At 38.9% G+C, this 24883-nt stretch overlaps 1 protein-coding gene across 1 annotated transcript; it reads right to left on the reverse strand.

The window, feature by feature from the left end:
• Positions 1–14114: 14114 nt before the first annotated feature.
• On the reverse strand, positions 14115–24641 carry tspan31 (tetraspanin 31). The gene is made up of 6 exons (XM_005741039.2): positions 24453–24641; positions 19165–19332; positions 17880–17960; positions 17634–17774; positions 17190–17300; positions 14115–15388 (listed from the first exon to the last, which is right to left on the reverse strand). The coding sequence occupies exons 1-6, from the start codon at positions 24513–24515 to the stop codon at positions 15314–15316; spliced, it is 639 nt and encodes a 212-aa protein (XP_005741096.1). The 5' UTR covers positions 24516–24641; the 3' UTR covers positions 14115–15313.
• Between the last annotated feature and the right edge of the window lie 242 nt (positions 24642–24883).

The following is a 24883-nucleotide window of genomic DNA, read 5'->3' on the forward strand; positions in this document are numbered from 1 at the left end:
CTTATCGGTGCTAATGAAACACGATTTAGAACTAAATCGTGTTCTTCTGAATAGCTTTGGCCACTCGGGTCTCGTTAAAACCAAGAGGAAAAATCACTGCAGCCTTATCTAACACAGGGTCAATACATCACCATTCAACAAGCAGAAACTGTTGACCACGTACAACAATGTGTTGCCCTTAACAGAAAAGTTTTGACTTAAATGATTGATTATGTACCCGATTTGTTTATGCTGCCTCCTAGTGGCCCTTCTTTGTAATGACTGGGCCAGTTTTTTAGCTTCTCGTTGGAGTGTTAGCTGGCCACGGAGAATGCAGCTGCACACATGCTGTGCCTTTGAGCTTATTTGCCTGTAATCAGCTCCTTTACTACTTTTGATAGCTGGATAGTGATTGATCTGTCATAGTGTTTCTTATTTCCTCTGACGTTTTAAATCTTATTAATTTGAAGAAGCTAACTGGAAGGTGCCATCTTGAGTAAGCTAGCTCATTACTGGTGTGTTCTGCCTTCTCGGTAAGCTGCGAAGTAGTTTGATTTATTTTGCTGAATCTGCTGCCATTTGCATGGAGTAATATGCTTGTATATTTCTGTGATCTTTCAGTTTTATTCCGCTGATATTTGTTCAGTAAACCTTGCAAAGAATTCAAGGACTTGTCGGTTTATTGGAACATCTACGTGTTAACTGGCTGTCTGGCTCTGCCTGAAATGCACTGCGAGGACAGCATACATCAGTATAACTTGAAGAGTGCAGATAATCAGTAGAGCAAAGAGGAAAAAGTTGTGACAGTTCTTTAAAAAAACTCTAGTATTTAGTGTGGTGAAATATTGTGTAATTTGATAGTTAAGTCATCTGAAATGTTGAACGTCTCTTGGGTGGAAAGTGATAATAACTCTTCGCGAGTTATGAGTTAAATAGACACAGCATTTTGGTAAAACGCTGTAATTTAAAAATTCTGAAATCAACTGGTTTAATACAACAGAGCTTAAATCAAACTAGTAGCAAAACTGCTGAATCAAGTACAAGTAATCTAAATTGTACTCAAGTGCAGTCATTTTTCTTGCCTCTGGCCTCATATCTGGGGTCCTTTCCAGCTTTTCTCATTACCTTTTCCAACCCTGACAGCACCACTCCGCCTGAGGGTCATTTCTGCAATACTGAGACCACATTTTCGTTATTCACTCCCAAAATTAAACTCTTAATGCAGTTTATAAGCCTCCTTCTCACATCCAGGAGTGAGTATTGAACCTTAAAAGAACTAGTTTGACATTTAGGCCATGTTCACACCCAGTATAGCCCTGCAGTGAGATTCAGCACAACAACAATGCGGGGTTGGAAAAAAAAAGTCAAACCAAACTGTTGCTGCAGGATCATCTGGCAAGATGTTGTGTTGGTCTGTCAAATACATGCTGCACTTCTACCTCACAGTGTAAACAGGTACCACAGGGTTTCCAGAGTTATAAAATCCTGTCTGACAGTAATGCATGGATTACTGAACGAGCCTAAAGATTCAGTGGGTGTGTCTGCAAAGTGTCAGACAAAGATACATAAAATGACAGTAAGAAGAGGCCAATCATCACAGGAAGAGAGCAAGAAAACTGTGTAGATACACAAAAGGAAACTTAAAATGACCACACAGTGACAAAAAACAGCTGCAGAGACTAAAACATCTACAAAAAACATAAAGTGAGAACAAAAATATATTATTCCTCACAAAAAGGAGGAAAAGACAACAATAAATGAAAACTTAAAATGACATTAAAGTCTCAAAAATTGACATCGTAGGGATGCAAAACAGCTGGTGAGCCTAAAGCATCTAAATAGAGACATGGTGACAATGAAAAAGAGATAATGAAAACTATAAACCAAAATAACACAAAATAACCACATGGACTCAAAACTGCTGCAACAACAGAAACATTTGTAAAGACACACAAAATGACAACACAAAACAATTACACTGACAGAACAATAACAATGATGAAATGCAAAAGGACCACAGAAATTGCAACAAGCACTAATCACAAAGAAAAACCAACAAAATAGAGAAAATGACAACAAAAGCAAATTAATGATCACATTTAGTAGATCACAACAATGATGGACAGCCACGTAACCACAAAAGACTCAAAATGACCACCTAGAGATGCGAAACAGCCACAGAGTCGTTTCTGAGGAGAAACAAAAGGACAAAAAGAGGTAATCTGTCACTTAAACAGACAAAGACAACCACAAAGAGACATGGAAGGAACACAGAGATTTAAAATGACATTAAAGAGGATGAAGATGGTCAGGCAGAGACTCAAAACAGCTGGAGACAGTAAAACATCTGAAAAATGACACAAAATGACAACAAACCAGGGCAACACATAAAAATACGAAGACAACAATGAAGAGATATGAAAGGACAACAACGAGACTCTGAAATGTCACAAGTCACACAAACGAAATGACCAAAAAAGATGCAAAAAGCAAACAGAGTTACAAGCAGATCACAAAGAGATGAAAAAATGAGGTCGGGCATCGCAACAAGAAAATAAGTCAACCATGAAAAGACATAAAAGGACCAAAAAGAGACTCATAGAGTCACAAAATGACAAGAAACACAAAAGAAGACCACTATGTTAACTCACAGAGTTGTAAAGGCCTTTTTGAGGGTCATGGTTGGATTACCGAATTAGCCCACAGGGCTCAGAGAGTCAAAGAGTCACTGGGACCACATGCAAAGTGTTATACATTACAAAAACAGTGAAGAAAGATAAAGGAGCCAACAAGAGGCTCAAAATATCCCCAGAGTCACAGAATGACCACACAGAGATGCAACAAAAAGACAAACAATGACAAAAAAAAGTGGCCAGGCATCACAGAAAGGGACCAACACAACTCTGATGATCAGTGGTCACATAAAGAGAGCACTGCAATGGTGAAGAGACATGTGATGGCCAAAAAAAGACACAAAATGACCACAGAGACACACAAAAAGCAGTAGAGAGTTCAAGATCTACAGGAAGAAACAATATGACAACAAGGAGGCCAACTGCCACACAAAAAGATAAAGACTACTGTGGAAATACATAAAAGGACCACTGAAAGACTTGAAATGTTACACACATAGAAACAAAAAACCAAAAAAAGACACAAATTGTCAACCGAGCTATGAGAAAACTACAACGAGATGGAAAAATGAGGCCGTTCAGCACAAAAGAGAACAAGTCAACCATGAAAAGACATGAAAGGCTCACAAAGAGACTCAAAATGGCTTTAAAGTGTTAGAAAACGAAAATGGACAAACACGAAGACTGTTAACTTTACAGAGTTGTAAAGAGCTCGGAGTCAAAGTCGGTCGGTTGCCACTCATTTCAACTACAAAGAGACACACAATGACATTAAAAAAGAGGAAAACCATCACAAAGGCCACCAAAAACAACAACAAAAGAACATCGAAGGACCGCAAAGAGCCGCAACATGAAAAGGCTTCAAATGACCACACAGATCTGCAAAAAAAAGCTACTGATAAATGAGATAACGTTGAAAATCATCAGGAGACCAAGGCAACTATAATTAAATAACAAAAGATGAAAGAGGTGCTTATAGCAGCCACATTAAATAAATGACCCTATAGAAACACTTATAAAAAGAGAAAATGACAACAAAACTACAAAAAGACCACATAGAGACACAAACACAAAACAAGGTGGCAATCAATCGGGGATGAATAACACCACAGAAACAGACAAAAATGAAAATTAAGACATGGAAAATGTCCACAAATGCACAATATGTCAACAGAGAGAAATAAACGGCCACAAATGTGAAAAGATTACCACAAAGATGTCATAAAACAAAATGTCCCATGAAGATCGATACTCAGAGTCACTGTGTGTCTGATGAGCCATTAAATATACCAACCTGATACTTCAACAAAAACCAAAACGTGTGAAAAAGAGAATTTGCGGTTTTATGTGGGGTTATGTTTGAGCAGGACTATTTCTTGGCGGGAGTCCCAGCCAAGCCCTCGCCAAGAAACAGTCCTGAACATAGCTGCTGCTGCTGCTGGCTGTGGCTTCATATCTACTGTATAAACAGTGATATCAGCCTTCCCATCTAACTCTTTTTTTGGGAACATTTTCTGCCCTTTTCCCAAAGTATATTCAAAGGCTTGACGCTCTGGGTCTTGCTCAAGGGCAGCCCAACATGGTAGGTGGATGAGCACAGGTTCTCAGCAAAAATAAGACCAGGTATGGGCCAGATTTGTCAGAACCACTATAAATACAGTTTCTTATTCAGTGTTTTTGCTGCAGGTTATTTTTAGAGGGCCACAGCAAAAGTTGGCTTCAAATAACTACCACCAATACTAGAACGAATAATTGAGTCTCAGGAAATAAAGCAGCTTATTGTATCTTTTGCCTTGAGGCAATGGTGTTAACCTCTGAACCACAATTCTCCAAATACACAAAACATGTACAAACTGAAATGTGTTGAAGTGGATTAAATGTTTTCTATTCAACACAAATAAACAGTAAAAGCTAAACTCTGCTCTTCACATATTTACCTTGAGGTCAAACTATTAAACCAATGGGGCATGTTGATTTAGACTGTACATGAAGGGACAGAAATAGACTTTAACTGCATCCCTTTTTCTTAATGCACCACTAATACTACTGAAGCACTTTTAAAGGTGCTTACTTTAAAGTCTTGTGTGTAAAAATGGATTAAAACATCCCCAATCACCAAATGCTTTGAACACAATGTAAAGACATAATCACTTTGACTCTATGTCTCTCTATTTTGTTGAAGAGATAGCGACTGCAGTAGAAACAGAGCTGGGCTGTACCGTATTTTTCAGACTATAAGGCGCACTTAAAATCCTTTAATTTTCTCAAAAATCGACAGTGCGCCTTATGTATGAATTGTGATTGTGCTTCCTGACCTCGAACCGATTTTATGTGGTACACGGCGCTCGAAAAATCTGTCAAAAAATGTTTTAGTACAACTTTGGAAGACGTAGGTGTAACAATTAAGTTTAACATCCAGGCATCCATGAAAACAGAATTTATTAAATTTAACGTAGTTAGCAGGAAGTTAGCTTGCTAGTTTCCACCTAAACATGATATCATGTAGCATGTTCTGACTGAGAGATTTCTGAAAAATCGAAAACGTACAGCTCTGCTATCACAACATAAATGAAGACAGAAAACTAAACAGCAGTGACTTTTGTAGGGTTGCTGAAGTTTGGCTAGCTGGTATATAACGATATAAAATTCTGAATTTCATGTCACTTTTTTACAAAGTATTCAGTGTGTAAATCCTCCGAGCCCTGTTCCATGACAAAAATATACTTTTGTCATATTTTGAGTTTAAAATGACCAGTTTGTAAGTGCTTGTCTTAATAAGAATAACTTCCTGTCTGAATGTATGAATCCTGCAAACTCCAACAACAAGCAGAAGAATGTGCAAGTTGCTGTAAGTAAACTTATATGTTCTAAAGGCTGGAGTCCTGACTGTAACTCTACAAAATAATATTATTATTATTTGTTTGTTCAATTAATTTTGCTAAGGAACTGATGTGTGAGAATGTAAAAAACCAAAATATTAAACAAGCTTTTATCGTCAAATTGCCATTCTTGGACAAAAACGCTGTTCTTTCAATGAAACTGAGCGATACTCAAATGTTTTACTTTACTTCAAAATTAATTCTATATGATTGGGTTCATGTTTGTTTTGGCCTTTTTGCCAGAATCTGTGATCTTTCTTTGCTTCTGTCTCTTTTCTCATTCCCCTCACATTCCAACCAGTCATGGCAGATTACTGCTGGTTCTTTCAGCCAGTCTCTTCCTGTTAAAAAGCAGTTCTTCCTCCCCACCATTCCCAAGTGCTTGATCATAGAGAATCGTCAGATTGTTGGCATTCTCTCTCTTCCTTACTTTACAATATTAAGAGCTTTAAGATGCCTGATGCTGTGAATTGGAGATATAAATAAACGATTGTGCATAATAACAGCTACAGTTTAACCAAACACAACAGAAAAATATATATATTTAGTGAGCAGTGCATCAGTTTTCAAACTCCAACAATATAAAATATAAAGTTCTGATAAATATTCCTGTAATTCACTTCTTAAATAAGACTTGCATAGAATGTTATATTTTTAATTTACATGAATAAACCGAGGCTGCTCCTTTATTGATACTTGATACTAACAGACCCTGAGATGAGATTAGAATTCATTACATTTGAGCCAACACACACCACCCACTACTCTGCAATACAGACTTATCCTCTATAAAGTGGACCTCAGCATGCCTAAAATCTCTATTAATATCTGCACAAAACTCTCAGAGTTGGCCAGTCGCTCCACAGGCATTGTCCTTGTGTCAGGTTGTGAGGCTGTAAATGATGCTGTAAAGAGGAGAAGAGGAAGCCGCCGCACTGCTTTTTATCAGGATGGTGCGACAAGGTAATTAGGGAAACATCAGAGACTCGGGTCAAGAGGTCACTTTAATCTGCAGCTTTCAGAGAAGAAGATACCTCATTGCGTCTCCCTCTCCTGCTCTCGCACACTTTGTATTCTCCACCGCCGCAGCACTTCCCACAAAATCCCCTGTCACATTGATCTTGATTGATTTTTCACACTCTGCTTGTTACAGTTATGGATTTATTTTAAGCGTAACATTTGTTTTGAGATACGGTGCCAGACTTCAGCTATCACGCCACCGTTTCCTTGTATCTACAGCTATATTTGTATGTGCACTGTTGCAGCGAGGTAATGATTAAACCGGGATGCAAGTGAGCGGCCCAGGTGCTTGTTTATAGATTTTTGACCATCGCAAAATTGGTCAAATTCAATATGCTCACATTGTTTTCATACAGAACGCTGGAAAAAGGTTTAATACTCGTGATTTTTCTAACATAAATTAGCATTAGACAGCACAGAAATAAATGATTTTGCAAATAAACTATTACATTGTGTGGGAGGGCTTGTTATGATGATGCTGTGGGGGGTAAAGTAGGCTACTAACATTTATGTTTAATGGTGTGTAAACTTGATTTCCTCAACTCATCTTCTACCTTTGCCTTCCCCATTCTTTCTCTGCCTCCTGTAACTCATTTTTAAAACTATTTTCTTTATATTGCCCATCAACTGCAGCGCTTGCTCCCAAATGTTTTTTGTTCTTCTGATGTATCAACAGACTACCTAAACTACCTCCTCACCAACACCACCCACTATTTTCCAAATATGTCAGTTAGACTGATATTGTCCCACCATATTCACCACACCATTTATTAATCATTGCTTGGTTGCTCTCATTAGATGTTTGCATAACTACCTTGGAGTGGGAAAAACCAGACATTTCAACCATCTGTCTGGTAGCCTCAGATATAAAAATATCACAAGACATTACTTTTACCCAAGTCACTACTTGAACAGTTTTCATTATTCTTATGAAAGCATTTGTATGGCTTATCCATTAATTTTAATTATCTGAGACGTTCATCTATTACTTACGTCTTTCACTAAAATAAAAGTTGTAGCTTCAGCAGGCTGTGTGCAAAAACAGGGACATCCAATAGCAGACTGACAAAAAAAGTTTTAACCATAAATTTGTGTTTTCTGGAGCAGTGATCCAGACTTATTTTGAAGTAACATGTATGCTGAAATTCATGGATTTGAATATATTTCCAATCTATGCTTCCGCTTGGTTGTCAAGTGTGTGTGTCCTGTGTTTCCTTTATTCTTGTCGATCTGTCCCTCCGACAAAAACATTTATCCCTTATATTTGGCAAACTATTTGAATTTTTATTCTTGTAATCTTAGCTAATTGTTTGAGCTGTTTAGCTGTTACATTTAAATATGTAACGTTTTTAGCAATTATTTTTATTATAACTACTCAGTTTAATACACAGTAATACGCATATATTATTCTTAGCTATTTCAACAGTTTATCTAACTTACTAAATCTGTTACTTTTAGGTAACTTACTGTTAGTTATAGCTAATATTACTAAATTGATTTATTTGTTATTTAAAGCTAACTCACTAAATGCGTTACTTTTAGAGAGCTTACTAACTCTTGAAACTTTGAGCTAATTTTGTTACTTGTAGCTATTTCACTAAAATGGTTTATTTGTTACTTTTAGCTAACATACTAAATTCATGTTGTTTTTTTTAGCAAACTTACTGAAATTGTTACTTTTAGTAAATATTAGAATATTTATTCATTCAACATTTAATATGTTTTGCTAACTGCTGAAAAATGGTTGATTTATTAACTTCACACATTTAAAAGTGTCTACACATTTCTAAATATTTTAAACTTTATCTTAAAATTTTGTGATAGCTTTTGGTTACAATTTGGTTTATTCTTCACTCTTAGCTAACTCGAATGCTTGAATTACTTTTACCTTAGCGAAAACTAGTTGTAAATGTTTCTACAAAGATAGCTAAAGATTAATAACAGTTTAAGGAATAGATAATTCTCCCAGTGGTTAGTAAATGATGTCAATAATCTCTTTGCTATTAGCGAGGCAAAATGAATCAGAGAATCTCCCATAACTAAATAATTTGGGGATTGTTTCTTCACGTGGAGGTGAAGGCATGAAAATGAAATATCTTGTGAAAGTGAAATACCAATTCAAGACCTGAATGCTCAGAATAACTTCTTATATCACCTGCACTGCCGTTCCATCTAAGATCTAACAACATGCATCCCTGCTCTGTTTCATTATTGATAGGCAATATTGACCTGTTTGTCTCTCTTAACTGATGAGAATGATTTACCTTCCTGTTTGTCCTCACTGAGCTGTGAGAAGAATCTAGATACAGACCCAATAAAAGCATACAGGTTTATTCTCAGTAACTCCCAGCATCGAGGACAAACTTTCACCATTGATGCAGCAGGTATGTATACAAAAACACATAAAGACAAATTTATTAGACTACACGGAATCTAAGGTTAAATTAACAGTATTGGTAATTACCAAAATAATGTTTAGTGTTGCTGTAATGATTAATCCACCAGTAGGAACAAACTCTTTTATCAACAATAAAGTTTTTAATGATAGAATATAATTGTTTTTGTCCATGAATTTTAAAATTTACTTGTTTACTAAAAAGCTGAAAAAGGCACATTATTACCTTTTGATTAAGATTCCAAAATTACAGTTATTTATTTGGCTCCCTGAACAGAAAAACATAGTTTTAACAGTTGAATACACTTGATTAATTTTTGACTTCTCAGAGAAGTCCAGCGTCAGCTCAAATTTGGATATAAAAACGTGATCTCTTTACTTTTAAACACATTTCTGGCAGATTTCTAAAATATTTGTGTTTTGCTTTTGTTTGTTTGTTTGTTTTATGACAGGCAGTCATAAATTTCTTAAGCACTGAATTCCATTAAACTAACAGCTTGTTGGGGTCCTTTGGTGGCTCTGTGAGTCTGAGACGTCATAATACAGGGTCAGTGAGGTCAGTTGATATTTTATCATAAGTCATCTGGTATCAGTTTTAGTATGTACATGAACTGGGAAATTATGAATGATAAAGTTTCCAAAATGAACATTTATCTTTACCTTTTTACATTTCAGCATTTATCATATTGTGACCCTCTATTTTTTATAAATGTCCCTTTGAATGGCCTTAAACCCCAGTTTCAAAATCAGTACCTAATTGAACAACTCTTAATACCAAAGAGTAAGTTTTATTTGTGCAACCCGACATATTTTTTTTGGATCTCTTCATTAAAAGATTTTTATTTTGTGGCCTAAATCAAATTTGCATCGTTAGTGCTCAAAATTAGCCTTGGGATGGACACAACTATTTCATCCCAGAGCAGAAAAGAACAGCATTCGTGAACCTTTCATTAAAAAAGTAACTGTTTGAGTGCAACTCGCGGTAGTTGAGGTTTATTTTTAACTTTGGTTTGCCAGTTTGTTTTTACCTTAGGGGCTGGTTTGTTTATATTGAATTTGAAAAAAACATATTTTAATATATCTTTGAGCCTTGCACTGTGAACTCCAGTGGATTCTGAATGCAGGGCTTTTAGTTGTAATAGTAGAGTATCCTCTGCTGGAAATACTATATAACAGGAAGCAGTTTGTTGGTCCCTACTGATCTGAATACCATGCCCCATGCTGACAAGCTATACATAATTAGTTCTGCCTAACGGACAAGCCCTTGTAAAATCCATTCACCAGAGCGCTGTGATATAATGGACCAAATGTTTTAAGATCCTGTCTTGATGCGCTTGCAGAGCCCATGCTATATCTGTAAGAGGACAGATGGCCATCCCTGTTGGTGTGATTCTCCACAGCTTCTCCAAACTAATACACCCGGCATATGGACATGCAGCACAGGGTGGGGGACTGGCACCGGGCCCTTGGGACAGCACGCTGACAGGACAGGGGACAGTTTCTAAAATGCTGGTTCCCAGCCACACTGAAGACCCAAAGCCCTTAGCAGGCATATTTCACTTACATAAATGTTCCTGCGTCTCAGGGAAATGAACCCGCAGGTGCTCGCTGGCGGGCTTCATCCAGCACCAGAGATTAGGTCACGGCTTTCATGAAGCAGGGGGCAGTGGTGCTGGTGACAGTCTGCCATGGGCCATTAAGATGAGGGCAGAAGAGCAGTTTATCCTCATTTAGGATAACCTTGGTTGAAAGGTATCAGGATAATTTCCTTGTGTGTTATCTCTATTCTCCTATCAGAGTGTTCTTGAGCTCTCCTTCTGCTCTCGCCACACTACCCCCCTCCCCCCAACCCACCCAACCACCCACCCACCACCACATTTCTGGACCGATCCCAGCTAAAGGGATTAATGGCCTTCTGAAGGAATATCACAGGATATAACAAAACCTACTACCAGAATGAATTCATTTCACAGCTGCCACATCGATGCAGTCCACCTTCAGCTGGGAGGAAATCAATCTGTATGATGCCAGTCACAGGGAAAAGGCACCTCTGTGTAGAGATTCTTTGCTTGTCTCGAGGTATTTACACATGTCAGAGCAGGGCTGAAATAGCAGTGAGTGGCGGAAAAAGAAATGGCAGCTGCACAGACTCTATACTGCCATCATGTGGCGCAAGGTGGCACATTGAAAGTCTCAACTGCAAGCTCGCGCCACAGTTTAAATCAGCTTTAAAGGAAAAATTCACATTACCATTACGAAGGTGCAAACGTGTTGTTTCCACCACCGGGTTGCTTTACACAGTGACAGCATAAATAAACTAAGAAGAAGCTAAAATGAACGCGTTCTGTACCCAGTAAAAATGTTTACTTTGTCACAATCTTTAAATCTATCAGCTGATGAAGGCTGCGAGGGTCTGGGCTTTCCTCAACTATAGAGTGGAGCCTCCTTTCATAAAAGAGCCATTTGAGGTCATTCAGCCATCTGACAAGGTTGGCTCCTGAGCAGCATCAGAACAGAGAGATTACATCTCTTGGCTGGCTAAGGAACTCCTCAGTGTCTCCCCAGAAGAGCTGAGGAGGTGGCTGGGGTGAGGGAGGTCTGGGCATCTTTGCTCAAACTGCTGCCAAGACCAGGATAACTGACAGAAAATGGATAGATGCAGCTGTCAGCAAGTCACCCTGGTATTTGTAGGAGTGATACCTGCAGGGCCGTGCCTAATGTGGAGCACAGAATTTAATCCACTGCCTTTTTTTACTACTAACATCCATCCTCCACTTTCTTCCACTTATACAATTCAGGACACCCTTGATAGGCAGGGCTAACACAGAAAGACAATCCCTCTGAGTTTGAACCCAAGACCTTCTTACTGTGAGGCAGTGGTCTTAAACCACTGTGCCGTCCTGTGGCAGAGCTAGAAAATTTTACATGGGTGGGCAAAGGAGGGGCGAGAGGTCTAGGTAGGGTAGCGCATACCTCTTCAGTGAAGTATGTGAAAATCCCCTATATGCAAATTAAGTCAACAAAATATCCACAAAACTGTTTATTGTATCTTTTCTTCTAAGAAAACAGACAATTTTTTAGGTTTAGACAACTGGTATTTTAAAGCATTTTAAGGACATAAAAGTTGGGGGGCAGCTGGGGGGGAAAGGCTCTACAGCAGTTGCCCCTTGCCCCCCCGGATCCGCCCCTGGTGCAGTCCTGTATTGAATATTATCTTGAAGTCTGGGTTGCATGTGATTCACGCTGACCCTACTTAAAGTACTTTCACATAGGGTCTGATGAGATGTTTCTCACTGTAACAATATCGCCTTGTCAGCAATGTTCTGGGGAAAATATACCTCGGATGTTAATCACAAGTGAACAATGGCTGCAGATTGATTTACTTGAACAGAGCTCTGATGAGTCAGTGAAATCCACCCGACTATCAGCTGAGCACCGCTACAACGGGAAGGTACAACTCACGGAAATCTGACCTTTTGCACGTAGTTAACAAGTTCAGTGTTGCTAACCTGCTTCAGCTTGATTGACGGCCTTGAAACAGGATCCAAAACATTTCTTCAATTTACACGTGGACCCTAACAAATGCCTGTTGTCCGTAATTCTATTAATGATTATTCATCAGCCGACTCCCTTATCACCCACCAGGTCACTGGCAACCCACGATAACGGTTGAGTTTTATTTTGCAATGTTCAGAAACTATGAGATAAACATTCAAAACAAGCTTTTTCTTTAGCGTTAGTTTTTCTGTTTAATGCTTTTCCATTTGGTTGCTACATTCAAAACAAAATTTAACCCTAATTGTAGAAGGGCTGCCAAGAACTTAGTTTAAACATCACGCATTTATTAAACTTTAAAACTGCGCATTTTGACAGGGGATTCTTTTGAACTTACAAAATAACTGGAGAAAAATATTTTAAATAAGATTTTTTAGTTGTAGGAAGTTGTCCGATCGTTGGCTCAGAATAGCCGCTGTTTTTGACTGAAAAGTTCATTTCACAAGGTACAGTCCTTATCAGCTGACACTTTGGTCACATCCCACCCAAAGTAGATCACCTGAGACTCTGATATCCACAGACAGGCAGATGAAGGCAACCATTAATAATCCTCCTACAGAATTATCTACGGAAACCTTTTACGTCTCATAAATACCTTTAGTTTCCCCCTCCAGTATGAACCAGTGGACCGAGTGCTTCGTTGTCACAAGAACAGGAAATCTTTCATAACAATCTTTGATTTTAACAGTTAATTGGCCTTTTAAAATGGTCATTTGATCTTACTTATTTTAAAATGCTATAACAAACGGAACCACAAATACGCAATAAAATAAAAAAAATATTGAATGTTAAATATACCTTTACAAAGCAGTGAGTGTCTTAGGTGTTTTTTTACAACACCGCTGTAAAACAGGTGTGTTGATTATTGGCAAGATGAAACCATCTTTAGTTTTTATTGATTTGTTTTAATAACTGCAGAAATATATTGGCTTTGGGTGCGTGACATTACATTAGTGATTCAGATCACACTAGTACCATTTTAGGAATGAATTTAGATAGGGTTCCTATTTTGAAAATTGACCACTCCATTTCTATCTTTGACTTCCTGCTGCCCTCATTTGCTACATGTTACAGTCGGCTGGCCGTGAGGCATCTGGTGGAATTGCAATCATCACGTTGGCTGGCTTTATCAGAGCTAACATGGCCAGTGTGGACCCAGTCCTTCAAACAATGACTCAAAGAAAAACAGCTTCCAATTTGAGATTTTTATTATTTGGAAAAATTAAGTCTCAAAAATTCAACTTACATTTGAATAACAACTGCACGCAAATTCAAACTGAGGTGTAATATATGGCATAATAATGCTTAACATCTGTCATAATGTTTTGCTTACGACAAGAACTCCAAAGCAGCAGCGAGGAATCCGTAATCATTAAAGTCGACAGGTTCAAGTAAGACATGTAATTACAGCTCGTTAGTCCTTTAAGTTAAAAGCAATTCAAAAGAGGGGAAAATAAAAAAAGTTTAAAGAGAGGCTGAGCAATTATTTAACAGGAAACGTTCCATATCGAGCAAAGCGATATCAAAACTACAACAAACCGGCTGTGCATCGTTAAACTTAAATAGATACGGAAAATATTTAACAAGCACATTTTACAAAGCATTTTAACACTGATGAAAAAAAGAAGCTGATGGCAAACAAAAAAGAAAAAAAACTGCACCAAAGAATCACAAGTTTTAAAATATTTAAGAAAAAGAAAAGGATGGCAACAAAAAGCACAGTCTCACAATTAACACTATAAAAACCAAACTGGATTTTCAATAAACAGATTTGGCCAAATTCACTCGATTACTTCAAATTTAAAAAAAAAAGCACGTATTCAAGTTGTGTGTTTTTGAGATTTCTTCCAGTTATACAGAAGGTAACAAGATGTACCTTAATCCACTTGTCTACAACCAGAATCTACGCTAAGCGACGTCACTGCGCGACACTGAAGAAAATGTTAAATATAGGAAGAGGTGAGGATAATTCAGGCTTTCAGAGACTCTGAAACTGCAGGCAAACCTCATAGCAAGAGGTGGGAAACTACACAGCAAACCCATCAAGTACACTTTCTGTGAACTACAGTATGCAAAGACTATGTACAACATCGAGGCTGCAGCCCGTCGGCATTTAAAAGTTAGTTGGCTCAGTTACAGTTCATAAATATTTGAACTTCAAAGACTAGCAACTACATTGCCTAAAATAAACTACCTAATCCAAATTCCTGGTTTTTTTGTGGAAAGAAAAAAAAATTACATACATTTTTAACCCTTTCAAAAACTACTTTACACCACATGTCCAGTGTGTGCCTTCTCACCCACCTTGCTGACTTTCTCATCATGCTGGGACATGTTTGGATACACATCACATTACCAGGAGTATATTTGTCGTTAAGAGGTGGCACTACATTAGAGGAAAAGTCAAGGTGCATACAAGTTTATCTGTTGGACACCGCACAGTCGTTGGGTTGGATTGTGGAACAAGATCAACAAAGAGGCTGTTGGTCTGTGCACGCGTGAGAGGACGCATGCAGAGAAATCTTGGTGCAATCGGGAAATCTGATACTCAAATCAAGGCTGGGTTGTGATACCGACAAGTACCACTTCTCATCCTTTCACACATAAGTATCCAGGTCTTCCAGCTTGCATTTCTGGACAGTTTGTTGGAGTTTCTCAGCCTCTGGTGTATGTGTGTGCGTTTTGTTTTTCTCAGTGTTTTTTTTCCAGGTGCTGCGTGCGCTTGTCCATTTGGTGTTGTGATGGTTGTGGCTCTGTATTTATATGCCCGAGTGTCTGCCTCTAGATGTGCGTTATTTTGTGTGTACCAGTGTATCTGAAACTGCACCTACTGCGCCGTGATGTGAGACAGACTATAGGAAAGCACTTGGGTTTGCTCGTGGATCCTTTTGGTTTCTGTAGCGCACAGCAAGCCACACTCCCAGGATCTGTTAACAGAGGATTTACATGTAAGAGAACAGCATTAAAAAGGCCCTTAGAAGTTATTTTTCTCACCAAAGCTAGACCACAACTCACCACAAATGTGCTCATCATGTAACACAAAAAGGAAGGACAACAGTGAAGTGAAAATACTGGACAAACTTGAACAAACTGATAGCGTCATTTGCAACCAGTCTGTGCAGGAGGGAGCAAATGCGTAGCAATCACGAGTCATTTTTATTTAAAAGGAGAAAAAAAAAGTGAAGCTGTCTGTGAAACAGTCACAGCTTTTAATCTGTTAGTAGGGCAGCTGTGGCTCAGGTGGTAGAGCAAATAATCAGGAGGTCAGCGGTTCGATCCCCATCCCCCCCAAGTCCATCCTTGGGCAGGACACTGACACCTGAATTTCCCCTCATTCATTTACAGAGTACTTAGGCATGCAGGGTGTATGAATGTATGCTTAGCACCGGCAAATTCTTCCCTTTAGTGTTACTGATACTTTGTGGGTTTTTATTAATGTGTGCCTCTGATCACAGATAGCCAGCCTCATATGTACTAATAGGTGTCTACGCGCAGAAACAAAGGTTGGAGTTACAGGAACAATTTTAAGAGGTGGAGGTATGTGCAGAGAGAAGAAGAATGTGAGTAAAAGTGATAAGGAGAGAGGTTTAGATGCAAGGAGGTAGCAAAGGTAGATGAATTTAAATACCTGGGATCAACCAGCTAAAGCAACAGACAGAGCATGTGAGAGGTGATGGAAAGTGCTGGCAGGGTGGAGAGCAGTGTCAGGAGCGATTAGTGACAGAAGGACTGAAAGAAATAATAAGCATATCAGAGGGACAGCTCAGGTTGTTGAGCAGTTTTACAGACAAAGCTAGAGAGGCAAGGCTTAGATGGTTCGGACATGTGCATTGGCGAGATAGCTGATATAATGGTCTAAGGATGCCAAGAATGGAGCAGCCACAGCAGGAGAAAGACAGGTTAGAGAAGATTCATGGATGTAGTGAAGGAGGACACGCACAAGATCGATGAAGAAGATGTGAGGAATAAGGCGAGACGAAGGCAGAAAAAAGTTGAAGTCTGACTCATTATGGTTTAGGCATTAAAATGACTTAAGGTTACACAATAAAACTACTCAGTTAACTTTCAAACACAGTGGTTGCTACTTTGTCCAAGGCTGTATTTATTGGTTTGCCACAATGACACGTCTCCCTGAAGAGTTTCATGAACATTCATGCTGCTCACTCTAATTACACTTATTACCACGCATTACTTAAAAACAGTCATGAAACACGACTATTTCATGGTTTGGCATGAGAGCCATCTGGTAAACCTTCAGCACAGTCCAATAGAGTGGAGACTGCATAAAATGAATTTCAAAGACTGCATATTTATATTTGGTCAGGACATCGGTAACAACTCCAACACTGTATAAATCATCTTTATTCTAACAGAGCCCAAAAATGTTCCGTTTTCCTTAGAACACCAACGAAATGAGAAAATAACAGTTCTGAAAGTAGGTCTTTAGAGAAGAATATCAGAATTTTACAATATGAAAATATACATGCGTTATATTATATGTGTGTGTCATCATGAAACAGCACATGGAATATGTGCTTAGACTGTTCATTAGTGAAAACTGAATTACACAGAAAAAAAAAAGCACATTCACCCACTACTTTTAGATACACCTGTTCATTAACCCAATCATCTAATCAGCCAATCACATGACAGTAAGTCAATACATTTAGACACATAGGTGTTGTCAAGCCAACCTGATGAAGTCCATTTAAAGGATCAGATACAAACCTCAGTGAAGCTGAAAAAGAGCCCGACGCCTCCGAGGATCTTCAGAGCCTCTGTGGCATGATCCAGCATCTTCGTTCCACAGGGCACACATCTACCTTCCGTTGTGCATGGCTAGAGTGAAAGAGAAAGGCGTTCTGTCTTTTTGCACTATGACTCAACGGGTTGTCAGCTAAGCCAGTATTAGCTACCAAAATCTATTCTGAGAATAACAGTAAGTGCCCTACTTTTTCCTAAAGGAAATGCTTATGTGATTTTTGCTTGAGGCTCATTGTGTAACTGGAAATACAGAAAAAAAAAATCATTGATAGAGTGGGTAAAAAAACAGAAATAAAATGGGGTTTATTTAGGCAACAACTGAAGTATGCACCTAAACCTTTCTAGTGGGTTTTTCCATGACTGTGTTTTTCTTTAGTTAATGAAAAAAATGTGATATTTGAGGCTTACAGCACGACAGCTCCCCAAGTCCTGGTTAAACTGCTGCAGTTTGCCAGTGGTGTTGAAGAGCCCACAGCAGTTGAGTTGGGTCTCCAAGTCTTCCTTGGTCTTATTTTCCATGATTCCCCACGTAGAGTTCAGAAGTGTCTCCTGGAAAATGTAAACATGACAAATAAAAGCCAAAGGCATTAAATAATATACATTTCATATGAATTCAGAAATGCAGATTTTGAAATAAACATTATGTTGGCTCACCTGCTGCCCACGGTTCATTGCCAAGCAGGAACATGAAATTCCAAATTGGAAGAGGAAGACAATGAAGAGAATGACCATGTACTGAGAAGCAGGGGTCAAAGAAACAACGGCAGCAACAAACTCCACGTTTCAAACAACACAGAGTAATCATCTGTGAACTGGGAGGGATTTCGGCCCTGATTTCTTAAACTGTATGTAAAAGATGGATGTAGCCACTGTGACGTCATCCAGCGGTTTGTAAGATCCTGTTTTTGAAGCGGAGTATTTTTCCCATCTGCATCCTAGCTATGTGAAACCGGATCAGAGCATAGGATGGACATGACAGAGAAACATGGGTACACTGCATGCTCTTATGGCAGTGATTTGTTAATTACACTGTAGCTCTGTTCCAACTTCAGAAATTGTACTTCATGTTGAATCAAACAAGACTTGGAACTGAAGCTCAAAGCAGAGCACAAAAAAAAGCTGATCAGATTAAAAAGATCAGGGAAGTGTAGGGCCGTTTTCCCATCGAGTTTTATAAAACCATTAAGGCACTTCAGCACTGGCTTTACATTCTAGGCTTAGTTCTCCAAACTATCTTGCTGCCCAGATATGAGCTTGTCCACTGTTGGGAAGTTTGAAAGGAAGCTCCTCGACACACAGGTGAGGTAAAGATAAACTGTTACTAACAGGTTGTTTTACCTGAAGGCAGAAGAATTTGGACCAATAATTTGGGGGCTGTAATTCAAAATGATGTTTCTTTATGCACAATCACTCCAGATCTGACACAACGAATAGTGGCATTAATGTGCTACTCCAGGCTTAAAAAGACTGCCTTTATAACCCAGTGGCAAATATTTAGTTTTGTTTAACAGAGTCTAAGAGAAGATCATTTGCCACTTTCCGTGTGTAGTTTTGTTTTTTTAAATTCTGCTGCTTCTGCTTTATTAATGCCAATACCAACAATTTCTTTTATTCTCTCAACTTCAGGCAGAAGAATGAGTCACAGTAAACCTACATAAAGGCCCACTTATGCAGGAATAATAATTCTGTTGTACACTGTGATGCTGCCAGAAACTTAAAAAACTAACAAACATTTTTGGTGATACAACCCAGCACCTACATAAACTACATCCTGTGTTAGGTCTGACGGGCACCGCAAACCTTGAGACAGTTCAAAAGTATGGAAGAAGACTGGATGGGACTTAGGAAGGACAAACATTTAAACCAAAAGATAAGTAATTTTTCCCAAATAACTCAGATCTACTGCGAACTTGTGCATCAACAAAGCTATAAAGGATACAAAGAAAAGCATGACTTGGTGGTGGTGCATGGCTCCGATCAGTCCTACAACAGCGATGAGCAGCAGGAAGACGCCCACCGCAATGACCCCTCCGATAATGTGGATGCTGGACACCAGGCCGTAGCCCTTCCCCCATGCCGCGACTCCGATCAGCAGCAGCCCGACCAGCTGAAGGGAGCAAAGGGAAAGAGGTTAACCACGGTCAGCTGAGGCAGAGTGCATCAGATGGATCACAGCTTATCACGAGGTCACAGCACTGTGGTTTGATTACTACAAACACAGCTCAGTCTGTAGAGAAGAGTTCAGCTTTGGAGTTCAAGTGTGAGAAAGAGGCCGTCTAAAAAACAAGTTTAGTGTTAAATACCTCACACAGCTTGAGGACATGAAGCTGCTGGTCCAGGACAGTGTTTTATGTATTTAAAAATGTATTTTTAAATCATCTGTAACCAATTCCAAACAGTTATATTTTAGAGCATTTTTTATTATTCTTTCACTTCAAAATTGCTGAAATGAAAAACAAAATCATCTATTTAAATTGAGCACAAGTTGGTCTTGTAAACAAATGTCTTCAAGGTTGAGCGGATGTGTTTACCGACTCTGACCCTATTGACTGATCTCTGCTTGGTCACATCAATTTTGTGACGGCGCATGAACTGCATGTCAAAGAGCAGAAAGACACGAAATCACTACATGACAAAATCTGACTTCTGTATTTGTGGAACAAACAGGGAAATTAAAACATCAAAAACTGAAGTCAACACTTCAACCTGCTCTTTCAGTTCAAAATACAAAAATATTGACTTACAATCATATGAGCTTTACGAAACTAGCAAAAACTCACCACTAAAATGTTGCATGAGTGATATTTTGGCAAAGAATAAACTACAAATTAAATATAAAAAAAATAGGGATGCTCAGATCTGATATTTGGATGGGAGGCACGTCCAACGCGAACTCAAAAAGCTGGACTGAACGTCCGCGTTGATCCATTTAGCCACACAACAGTGGGAAATACAAGTAGAGCTAATATAACATGAAGGAAGCTAACAGCAGTCTGCAGGCATTTCACATTGTGACACAAACTGATATTCTTCACATGTTGCAAAACTTTATATAACTGAAAACTGTGGTCAAAGGTCGATGCTTTGGCCTTCCCCTCTCACGTTTACTTTTGCTCGTTATATAATGTCTTTCTGGTTTAATGCAAGTTAGCAACACTTGCTGGAAAGCTTTTATTGCACTTACAGTAACACAAAACATTGTTGTCAACTCGATATTTCACTGCTGCCTCTATTCAGCTCTAGACATGAAGCGTGTACGTGTGTGTGAGTGAGGAGACTGTAAATAAATGCAGATAATGCCTGAATATACTTTTTTCTACTGTACTCTATAAATAATCAGTTGCTTAAAGTTGTTGAAGCCGTCATTTATTCTTCATCTCGACATTTCCCCAGTTGGGAATGGGTCGTTGTCAGGTGACCGAGTATAACCATGATCAAGCTGCATATTTTTTCCCCTCTCCTTCTTGGGTTTCTTGAAAGGCGCTATACAAATCTATATTATTATTATTATTATAATAATAATCTAGTTAAAGCAATGAGTCACTGTTTAAATCTATAAATCTAAACTTTTTTGTACTCCCCCCCCCCAATTAATGTGTTAATGTTTACTTTCTCTCTCTACTTACATCCATTTCAGAAGTAAATCATAATCACAGATCCTTTTGAAATTCTACACCATAACCTGACATGCACCTCAATAGAAACCCAAGTTCAAGTCGATCGACGCAGCTTGGGACTATTTTGATTGATCTGTTCAGTTCCATCGAGTCCATCATCTATGCATTTCTGGCTTTTTTCCCCCCACAGGTATTGAATAATCATCGCCTCGATACAAGGATGTTAGCAAATTCCTGGATGGAGACTCCAGAATACATCGCAACATGGAAATGTACCAAGAATGAAGAAAAACGGACAACCGTATCATTTTGTTTCTACCGTGGCTGCCATCACATATAAAAACGTCATAAATGATACCAATGGCCACTTACATAGGTTATGATATAGGTTCTACAAAGATTCAGTGCAGACGTTTAAATAAGCATCGCAGGTATCAAAGTGTTCGTGTATTCAACTCGCTGATGCCTGTTCCGATTCGATCCTGATTAAAAAAAAAAAACCAAACAAAACAAAACATCAAACTCGTGACAGATGCGGTGACTCAGCCATCAACAGGACTGGCGGCATCACGTTCCTTTCTGACTGGGCAGGTCGTGTCACAAGTATTTCACTGGGCACTGAGTCGACAGGGACAGCGAGCTCTCTGTCCTGGTGTGTCAGTAACAGCTATGCAAACACCAGCTTTACTCCTGTTTTCACCAATGGCACACAGCACAGACGTTCGAGAGTTCAAAAGTTTATTTAGCCTTTTTTTCTTTTGCTTGCTTTGACTAGTTTATTGTTAGATTCATTTATTTTTACACCTGGTAACCTCATTTTTTTTCTTTCCATTTTTAAAGTAACCTCTGCCTGCTGTCATTGGGTAAGGGGGAGGGTACACCACAGGCAGACAAACACATTCACACTTACTACGTATCCTAACCTTAAAAACATGCCTTTGGACGATGGGAGGAGCCAGATTACCAGGCGCAAACCAACACAGCGAGAAGAAACTCCAAAACGACAGGTACCCGCTCGATTCAAACTAGGACCTTCTTACTCTGCAGCAACCATTTCAACCACTGAAACTACCTAAAAATACTTTGGGTTACTTTCACTCATCATATTTGGTCAGAGAGACTTAATAAAAGGCAGAAGCTACTTCAAAGAAGGACAGCATTACGAAGCAGAGCAGGGCTGCAGGTATAGATTATTTTAGTAATAAACTATTCTATCAACTACTCCTCCAAGTAATGGGATAACAAATATTTTGGCTTTACTGTAGATTTTCACTGTTTCACATCAAACAGGTGGCCAGATGAAGAACTCATGGCCACCTTTTCTCAGCAGTAGTTTTAATGGTGGTTAAAGGAAGAAGCCGAGTTCTCTGTCTTGGTAACGGCTCCACCTCTTTGCTGTGTGTAGACAGACTCTAGCATCACGTTAAACTATGACTTCATCGACTTAATTGCTGCTGTTGTGTTATCAGCCCTTTTTGTTAAGAAAACTGAGGGCTGCTTGGGCTTAATTTTGTAATACAATATTATCATGCGTTCTCCTGAACCTGCCCACGCTCAGATGGTGAATTCTAAGAAATCGTGCATTAAACAAAGCATCGAAGCAAAAATTTGCATTTTATTTTTACTCATAGGGAGAGACCCTGCAGCAGGTCTCTCCTTATGAGGCAAAATTAGTCTACTGCAAATAAATTTCCTTAAAATATTTGATCCATTTTCATTATTTCACTTTTACAATTAATAACAATTCAGTAAATTTATATTTGTGGATGCATATTTTGTCACATGAATTACAAAGTAGGAAATCCATTTAGGCTGAGCTTGATGTTTTCTTGTACATAAAGGATGATTTACATTCGCCTCCTCACAGTGAGGAAGACAGATTATTACATTTAACACTGGAATCAGTTCAGTACTCCATATTAGCAGACACCCAAAGCCGAGACATCAAACTGAAACTGCTGGATTGGTACATCCCCATTGATTACACAGAGTGTGACTGGAACAACATCCTGCTTAAACCTACCGAGTTTTTGTACTGTTACAGTACTGTGCAAAAGTCTTGAACCAATTTTGCTAGTAAAATGGGATTTAGGTTCAGAGATTCATTGAAGCATGTGCAAACATACATTTAAAATGAAGCAATAAAACAGTCTGTGCTCTGTCCATATTCGCTATGACCACCTTTATTCTTCAGCACAGATCTTAAGCAAGCTTAATGTAATTTGTTTAAGTAATCTTCAGGAAAGGTTATCCAGGATTCTTAAAGGGCACTGAAAACTTTTGTTTGGATGTTGGCTGGCTTTCGTCATGTTCTGTGCCAAGATGATCCCACACTGCTTCAGTAATGTTTAGGTCTTGGCTCTGGCGAGACCAATCATTGGCAGCATGTCTGGGACCATTGTTATGATGAAGAAGTTTTTGCCAGACTCTTTCCAGACAGTACTGCATCGTGGATCAAACTTTGTACTTTTAAGAGTGTTGATGAGATCTCCTACACCACACCACTGACTGACATGCAGCTCTTAACCATGACAGACCCTCCATCGTGTTTTCCACATGGTGTAGGAGCTCACAGTTGTACCCCTTGATGATATTCAGCAAACAGATTTTTTTTTATGTCTAAAGAAATTGATTTTTAAATACTTATTATATGCTGCAGTGTCCTCCGCTTGCCCACTTTCCTCAAAAATTTCCTTAAGGAGACACTGCACACCATACTGAGACATGCCAAGTTTTAGGCTCTCTGGGAATCACGTTATTTTTGTAAAAATACTAAAATGCTTTGTGCCTCTAACACCATGGAACATTTGGCATTTACTAGCAGAATGAGTGCTTAAAGAGGCACTTTTTTGTCTGTTATGTGTAGACGACATAGACTCTTCCTTTCAGGTTTATGCTTTAATAAATCATAGGTTTGTGTTAAGTGGCTAAACAGACACCACTGTATAGTAATCAGAAAGGGAATTAACATAGCGTCTTATGCAAACAAAGCAAATTTCAGCCTGACAACGACCAGTCAAGTCTTATCTTTCTTCACATTTATAGTCTTTGAATGTAAGAAATGTAGCATTTTCTCAGAAGTGGTGATCTGGACTTTGTCAATGCAGGAAGTATGCGTTTGCAGATTTTCTGATAAGAGTTTATGCTAGCTGAACTGAAGACAACATGTTGACCATCACCACTCACATGACTGACACAAAGGACAAAGGCAGACGCGCGAGCTGATTATATTCTCTTAGCACACACCCAGGTGACCGACAGCAGAGCTCATGAAACCATATCAAGCCGAAGCGTATTAGTTTCACATTTTAGGTCAGCTGGCCTCGCAAGTAACGGGATCTTTCATAAGCATAATGGCGATAGCTAACAAGCTAGCCGCTACTTCTACTCAGCTAACCTACGCTACATTACATTACCACTGTGCTATGGTAATATCAGAATATTTTACATACCAATAACCATCTGTAGAATGAACAAAGAGGCATGCCAAATAAAAAGTTAAAACAGGTCAGTACATTTCTTCGCCAGTGTTTCGCTTCTTCATTCACAAGCTAGTTAGCTACAAGCTAATGTAACCAGCAGAGACTTAGCATCCGTGTTACATACTCACCATGTAAACCACATTCAGGGAGCACAGGGCGTTTTTGGAACAGGTGAACCCGCCGCACACCATCTTCGAAACACTTCCTCCAGCTAAGCGAAAAAATACAAACAACCTGAACTAATATCCCTGCTAGCTCGCTCTGAGAAACAGCTGCGCCGATTACTGGAAACAAACAGCACCGAGGGCGGATGACGATGGTGCATGACGTCAGGGCAACGACTCACGTCATCGTGTAAATTTGAATAACCATTTTTTTTGCTTCCTCATAAACGCCAAATACATGCATGGGGTTAACTGCTGACTCTAAACTGACCACAAGCGTGAGTGTGAATGGTTTCCTGACCAGGGTGACCACTGACCCGGTGATTCCCCCCACCCCACGAACTGAATAAGCAGATTGGACTTTATTTGTAATCCTGTCAGGGAAATTTTTTTAT

Source organism: Pundamilia nyererei, unplaced genomic scaffold (assembly GCF_000239375.1).
Source record: "Pundamilia nyererei isolate P.nyererei 1_Seehausen unplaced genomic scaffold, PunNye1.0 scaffold00106, whole genome shotgun sequence".
In the NCBI taxonomy this organism is placed as follows: Eukaryota; Metazoa; Chordata; class Actinopteri; order Cichliformes; family Cichlidae; genus Pundamilia; species Pundamilia nyererei.